Here is an 8,088-nt window from a genome sequence, read left to right as displayed (position 1 = left end):
TCAGGACTCTGAGGGTAGAGTAAGGTCACAGCTGACTGATTCTGCTTAATGTCAAGCAGGACACTGTGGGAAAAGTTTTCCAGTTGCATGCACACACACGGGAGAGTAACAATGTCTGCATTCATCACAGCAAGTCAGGCCTCTTCTTCACACTTTAACTGTGCCAAGATATCAAAACTATACCACCTCCATCCATAGTTAACTTCAGAGACACACTTTAGAATATTACAGATGTTTGTCCAGGACATTATATTTGACAAATCATCACAGACTTATTATAAGTGTATAAGTTCAATATTACCATAAAAGTGAAATATTTCACAATTTGTCAGGAAGTCACTTAAAGGGACCTCTGCCCACTAGTCATTAAACATAGCTAGTAATAAATCGCCTGTAATGTATGATAATATCAGAAAAGTGTTTCATGAATTTATGGACGAGTTGCGCCGTCTAGTGGTTAGTACTGATTTAGAACATGCGTGGATCATTCATATCTGCAGGATCTTTGTAGCAAGGACTTTACCCCTGAAGTTGGAAGCATATTGCTAAAGTTTAGGCCGTCTTACTTTTTGCAATACAGTAATCCGTTAGATTTTGGGTAAATTTATATCCCAAACAATACAAACTCGAAGACGTCCACAAAACTACAACCACATTCCGTTTGATTCTTTTGCACAATTGCATTTATGAAACACGTTACCACACTTCTCCGGACTCTGGCTTTTCAGCGTAAACCACAAACCCTTAGCATGTCTTCTGCAGTTCACGAAAACGTGAAGGTAAGCGGTGACAACGCTCTTTTACTCCATGTTTACTTTGCAAATGACGCGACGCGACCAACGACATTAATAGCTACCATACACCTATGATCTAAATATACTTTTGCGTTTGAGTGGCCTAATAAGAGTCGACGATGTATTTTATGGAAAATTGTGCACTATGCAAGAAACTTTAGATTTCAAACTGTTTTGATTTCATGTGGACATGTGTAAGTAGTCACATGACCAGAGCTGTTTGATTCCAGTTTGCCCCTCTGAAGTCTGAGAAAGATGTCTGAATCATGTTCCTCATTAAGTAGGCTATGAGGCATGTTGATATTTGTTTGTTGGATTTTTACAATTTCAAAATTTCAATGTGTAATTTTTTCAACGTATTGTTGCATTAAATGAGGAATATTAAAAATAAATATAAGTTTTATACAAAAAAAAAAAAAAGAAATGGTCAAACATTATTTCTGTTGGATTCATGATGACCAACTGAGCAATATTTGACTGTAGTTTGCCTCTGGATTACAGAAATAAAACATTTGCATATGTAGGGTAACATGGGGGAAGATTAAGAACAATGTGGGTTTACTTTTAAATTGTAATATATTTAGAAATAAGTTTAGCATGTGCAGGATGAAGATGCATCAGCCAATGTGTAATCATAGGAAAGAAATAGAAACATTTGCTAATTTAGTTGTAAAAAAATGTAAAGAGGGGTATGCCCCTTACTGAGGTAAATTGACCCCCTAGCTGGGGTAAGAAGCCCTCCTGGATAAGATTTTACAGTACGTATAAATTACTTTTATATAATTTCTACTAGAATTATTATGGCTCTCGGCTGGAGACTTCAGATGACTTGCAGACCAATGCTGCGTGTGTCATGCCCTCCAGACCCGTGGCCAAGAGTGCATGTGAAGCCCTGAAACAAGTCCACCCGGATGTTTGCAAGAGGTACAGCAGCAGCACTGAGATTGTGCCTTAAAACTTTAGTTTTGTCTGATGTGTTTCAGTAATGCACAGAAAATAAATCTGCAGGTATTTTGGCTGTGGCCTGGTGATCCCAGAGAAGCTGGAAGGATGTACTGTTCTTGATCTGGGCAGTGGATCGGGGAGAGACTGCTTCGTCCTCAGTAAACTGGTGGGGGAGAGCGGTCATGTCATTGGACTGGATATGACGGACGAAATGGTACTTCAAAGTTCAGAAACAAAATATCTGAATAATTTCTTTAAATCACCAAGTAAATAAGTGTTAACCAATGTATAAATGGTATAATTGAAAAGTGTAAATCAATACGAAAGAAAATGCAACCATTAACCTTTGTGTTTGCTCCATAATTAGATTGTTGCCTCGCAAAAATATATCCAGTACCATCAGGAGAAGTTTGGATACTCAAAACCAAACACTGTGTTTGTGAAAGGATACATGGAGAAGCTCAGTGATGCAGGGATACAGAACAACTCTTTGGATGTAGTTGTGTATGCACATCCTTAGGTCATTTATGATGTTTCCATGATTTGTTGACCATTAATCTGGCTGTGCAAAAGTTGTAAAAAAAATATTTTTTCTAGGTCAAATTGTGTAATATGTCTGTGCCCAGATAAGAGAACTGTGATAAGTGAAGCTTACAAAGTTCTAAAGGTGAGATATTTCCATCATATAGCTACTGAAAATGTCCCCCTCATTCTTCTATTTATGCAACAAAACCCTTTATGAAGTCTTGCACTTACAAATGCTATGTTTCATACGTGAATGATCTCATAGGAGGGTGGAGAGTTGTACTACAGTGACATATATGCAAGCAAAGTAGTTCCAGACTCTTTCAAAGAAGATCCAGTTCTTTGGGGTAAACTTGATTTCTTTTTGTTTTCTGACATTCTCTCATCTGTGCATTCCTTGCATTCCTTTTTTTGGGGCTGTTTAGAGTTAAGATTTATTAAGAGGGAAAAAATTACAAAATTATGTCAAAATCAGTTCTCACTGGGTTAACACTAATGTTGTTTTAGTATAATTCAGATTAGTATAATATAATTTTTATTAATATTTTAAATAGATTTAAAAAAAATAATTCTAGTTTAAAATGTTTGTCTATTTTCTATACATGCCTATTTAGTATTTATTCAATAATTTCAGTTTTAGTTTATTTTAGTAGATCAAATGAAACTAAATGAAAATATGAAAAGTTGCTTCGTTAAATTTTTTAAGTACATTAAACTTGGATTTTTGAGTAATTTCAACTTAAATTACAGGTGAAATTGCTTAACTTATTTTGATGAGTTGAAGTAATGTAAAAACATATGTTGTCATACTAACCCTGGTCCACATTGAAACACATTTAATTGAAATTGCATTCTTCACTAACTTATGAAATGTGTCTCATCCATGCGAAAGAGAATTGGATTTAGCCTCGAAGAAGTGGATTTAAATGAGTGCGTGTTATTATCAGGTGAGGGAATGGCTGGCGCCCTCTACTGGCGAGATCTCATCGCTCTGATGAAGGACGTAGGCTTCAGCACTCCCCACATGGTTGCAGGCAGTCACATTGTGGTTCACAATCCTGAACTTCAAAAAAAGACTGGTAACCTATTTGTTAACTTTTATTTTTAAATCTTTATTTTTTTTTACCAATTTGTTTGTGTATGTGCTTGCATTATCCACCTTATGCCTGACGAGCTCACTGTGTTCTGAATTATGGGTGGCACTTCCGGTTTGGGGAACTTCCATTCAAAAAGACTGAAACTAAACTCAAGGTTGCCCTACAAATAAAGCTGATCCGTCAGTTTGACTCAACGAGCTATCATTATCTTTCATGTTTTATTTAAGAATAACATGAGAATAACGTAACACTTGCTTTTTTAATGTGACGTTAACAAGAATATCTATGGCAAGAGCTCTTTTCAGTCACTACATTCTTTTCCTCATGATTATTTTATTTTTTCCTTTTCTCCCAAAATGTCTGTCAAAATGACTGAAATCACTTTGAAATAGTATCACACAATGCTGAAGTAAATAAATATTTTTTTTATTTTTTTTTATTTATGCAACATATGTTACATAATACAGATTACCACAGTGATATTTAACCGTCCTTTTGCTGTGGAAAGATGCAGGCTTTTGGGGTTATTCATGGTCTGTTGAAAGTACCTTGTTGATGCTTTTACACTTTTAAATGTCCTTTTATTGTTCAATGGTTGAAGGGTGAGTAAAATAATGTAATGTCATTGAACACTTTTGAAAAAATATATAATATTGCATCCATAGAGCTAGTCTTTCATTGATTGTTTACAGCTTAATGGAAGAGTGTCAAAGTGTCATGGGGCGCAGGAATAATGTGGAAAGCTGAACTGCATTTGTTTTCATGTGCCATTGTGCTCTTATGTGGATGCAGGCAGATGCTTTAAATTCTAACAAGTGATGCTTTGACCTGCGACATATCATAGGTGATGTTAAATACGCATCTGGAACTTACCGGATCTTTAAACTGCCTCAAAACTCCATCAAGAGCAAAGCTCTGGTCACATATAAAGGAACTGTGCCTGACTGTGCTGACTATTTTGAGTTTGATGCCTCTCATTCTTTCAAGGTAAACTTCTACTTCTTCTTTTTTTTATGTTAGTATGACTTATTCAGTTAGTGGTTTTGCTAATTCGATTCCAGACGAAAGTCCCAGTGGAGGTAGATGCCGAGATGACCGCCGTCCTCAAGAACACACGTTTCTCTACAGACTTCAATATTACGATGTTAGACACTCCAGATCCAAACCAGAGCGGAACTCCTCAGGTAAATGTGCTGTCTTGTGCGCATGGGTAAATACGGGTTACTTTACAAGTGATGATTTTTTTTAATAGAAGCAATAAAAGGAATTACTTTTAATCATAGTTTTCATTTTTCCAGTATTGCCACCTTAGCCCGTTCCTTCTCGCGGATAAACTGGGCTCCTCTGTCAAACAGTGCTCAAAGACAGGACGCTAAGGTTAATGTGGAGAGTATGACGGATCATGTGATGTCTGGATCACTTGAGAAAATGTGGTGGGAAGTGAGAGTATATGGTGTCTGTAGTGCTCAAATGATCATTCCATATGTTTTCTTTAAACTTCAGGAAGCATGTTGTCCTGCTTATTGTAAAATGACTTTTACAAATGGTAATCACAATAACAGCAGCCTCAACAAGAAAACAATAGTAATAATTATTAAAATATGAATTACATTAATATTTGAAAAGCATGAGCAAAGCTTTCCACTTTTTATTCAAGAAAGAACAATACTAAGATCTTTGTCAATGCATTTGTATTTTGATTTAACTTGGTTTGTACTTTTTTTTTAAATTGAACTTTAAAACCATTGCAACAGTTCTCTTTTCTTCTTCTTCTTTTTGTGCTATATAGTTAAAAAAATGTAAAGCAAATTGTACTGGCCACAATTATTTTGTCCCTTAGAAAACTTAAAAGGTATTGGCACTTGTTTTGCATTCTGACTGAAATAAGGCAGTGCTGATATTGACATCGATACACAATCACTCTGTTAAATGTATTTTTGCATTTATTGTTATTTTTACTTTTAAAAAACTGTTTTTGTTTACTAAGGAGACAATTGTCAATGAAGTGAATTCTTGAAATTACATACTCTATAAGAAATAGATTATTTTCCCACATATCATGTTAATATCACTTAGATAATATTTTTTTCATTATAAGCTGTAATGTAAAAATATTCCAAAAGTGTGAAAATATGATTTTGTTCTGTGTATTTAGGTTGCATAAAATACTACCTTAGAAATTAGCCTTAACATACAATTGGTATAGAGGTTGATAATTTTATTTAAAAAAAAGTTTCCACCATAATTTTATTTATCAAAATACATAATTTGAGATGTGGTGGGAAAAAGATTTAGGGGAAAAAAATCAAATGACAGAATTAATTATTGTGATGGATAAATATTTGCTGTTGTTGTAGATTAAAAGTGTATTGTATATTTTTTTGTGTCCAAAAGAGCTCTTAGTCGAAGAAACACCCATTGCATTTATAAGCAACATCACATTGATGTGGATTCCGAGAAGGGATAGATGTTAACTTCACTTTTCGATTTCCCTTATTCCTAAAAATCATGTAACATTTTTAATAGCAGGATGTATTTCGATGTCACTTTCCCTGTAAGTCTCTTGAGAAAGGTTTCTTTGCCAGTAATAGGAATTTCATCATATTTTTTAACCATGCTGCACATACTGCGTTTTACCTAATAACAGTGCTATTATGATGAGTAAAATTAGATTTAAGATCATGTGTAATCTCAGTATTCTTGTTCGTATGGTTTAATTGTGTATCGTTTAATTGAATTATAGCTTTATTGAATTATAGGCTTTCAGTTCGTCACGTGGTGTAATAAGCAAAAAGTCCTGATGCAGAAATGTAATTGGACTGTAGGTGGCGCCAAAATCCTCTAAGTGTTCACACACTAGCTCCGTATTCTGTGCTCGCTCTGTTATTGCATTTTAATGGTTCTGCAGTTTGCAGTGCAGAACCAATATGATTAGTAAATGATAAGGGCATAAAGCAGTCATAATTGAATGACTTGAAGAGGCAAATTACCTGCAGGACAATGCATCCAAAGCAATCATTGAGGATTTCTGAATCTCATTTATAGTAAATTACTGTGAGACTTTCTAATATTAGCCTGTAAGAACAACAACTACAACAGAAAAGTTAATAATGACAAAAAATTACTCCTCTGGATAAGTCTTATCCAGGAGTGTTTTATTTGCAACATTGCACACATGACAAATTGAGTGTGCACTGCACAGGTTTATTTCACCTGGATTCTAGGTGTTAAGTCTCAGGCATACATCTCTAGAAAAAGCTTATATTGGACTATCCTACCAGAAATTAGTTAAATAAACTCCCTGACTTCTCAATGCTCTGAGAAGGAGTGCTGTGACATTCCAAGTTGTGTGGAGGAAGCAGGTGTGGTTTAAATGTAAACACAGCACTGAGGAACAGCTCTGATTGTCCTGGTTTCACCTCTCCTAAAGTGCTGGGCTTCTACCGCGTGCCCAGAATGTATCCCATTACTCTCAGCCACTTAATGCTTGACGATATCCAGAGCTAAAAAGCCTCTACTGTCAAGAGACACTGTGAAGAGAAGAATAAGCTTCAATGTTTAAGACCACACACTGATTCCAGCTTGATGCTCGTCTTCTGAGCTGGTTCATGTATTAGTTTTCAATGACGTAAGCTGGGGTATTGTATTAGAAGATTGATAAATAGGAACTGTGCCAGATATGTCAGCAAAAGTGAATTTCACTTTAATTACCAATTTCCTTTAGATGAGAGACCCTATCAAATCAAATTCTAAGATTTGTGGATACTAGTTGCAATCGTAAGTTTGGGGTTGGTTTGAATGTTTTTGAAAGAAGTCTTTCATGCTCAGCAAGGCTGCATTTATTAGATAATAAAAACAATATAATGTTACAGTTCAAAATACATATTTTCTATTTTAAAGGTACACAATGTAACTTTTTTTGTTCAAAATGAACAAAATTTAAATAATGAGCCACAGTCCTTCCCAACGTCTTTTTGTCTAACCCCAATTGGTCGGCATGGTTTCTGCGAGAAATTGTGTACCTGCGTCACTCGCCCGTGGGTATCTCATCATATCCGTAAATAGACAAAAGTTACAACTTAGACATGTGTTTGGTGAGGGAGTGGCATAGGTATAGTTGTCACAACGAGTGAGAAAGTTTGACATGGTTCACAACGCTAAGGGAATGTTTACATGACAACGGTGTAAAACAGACAACAACGTTGTCAAAACTATCCCCGTTCGTTCGGATCTGCAAAAATGACTAAAAAGGCTGTATTATGCATACAAGGCCAGTAGTTGGCGATATCACTTTGTCAAAAAAACACCCCGTGAACACGTAATGCGCATGCGTGAACATGTAATACGTTTTTGTTGTTAACACGGAGACGGTAAAGGCATTCACTTAGAAACCCGTTTTCAAAAGCTAACATTTTTAGGTCTCCCCTAAACGCTGTTGTCATGTAAATATACGGCCAAAGCGCATACAAAGTTTTCTGTTTTCAGTTGAAAACGGTGTCGTGTAAACATACCCTTAGTCTCCAACCTCTGGGGAATCACCCATTAAAAATAACGCCAAGCAGAGGAGAGTATGTGGCAAGAAGAGAACACAACAGAGCTCGTAATTAAAACAGAATCAACATTGGCTTTGATTTTGAAATGTTGTAACAGCAAGGTGGAGATTCTTTATTACTCAAGGGGTGAGTAAGGTATTTCATTGAACAGATAAATTGGTATATGTAGCTCGC

At 35.6% G+C, this 8,088-nt stretch overlaps 1 protein-coding gene across 1 annotated transcript; it reads left to right on the top strand.

The window, feature by feature from the left end:
• Positions 1-465: 465 nt before the first annotated feature.
• LOC143716053 (arsenite methyltransferase) lies at positions 466-6,043 on the top strand. The gene is made up of 10 exons (XM_077208166.1): positions 466-779; positions 1,588-1,718; positions 1,803-1,953; positions 2,107-2,243; positions 2,337-2,406; positions 2,530-2,611; positions 3,212-3,343; positions 4,206-4,348; positions 4,423-4,545; positions 4,660-6,043. The coding sequence occupies exons 1-10, from the start codon at positions 687-689 to the stop codon at positions 4,735-4,737; spliced, it is 1,140 nt and encodes a 379-aa protein (XP_077064281.1). The 5' UTR covers positions 466-686; the 3' UTR covers positions 4,738-6,043.
• Positions 6,044-8,088: the final 2,045 nt, after the last annotated feature.

The sequence above is a fragment of the Siphateles boraxobius genome, unplaced genomic scaffold (assembly GCF_051911475.1).
Source record: "Siphateles boraxobius isolate OS27281-9 unplaced genomic scaffold, OSU_SipBor_1 6, whole genome shotgun sequence".
NCBI classification, from domain to species: domain Eukaryota; kingdom Metazoa; phylum Chordata; class Actinopteri; order Cypriniformes; family Leuciscidae; genus Siphateles; species Siphateles boraxobius.
Note: the sequence above shows the minus strand (reverse complement) of the source record. Positions and strands in the feature narration are given on the sequence as shown.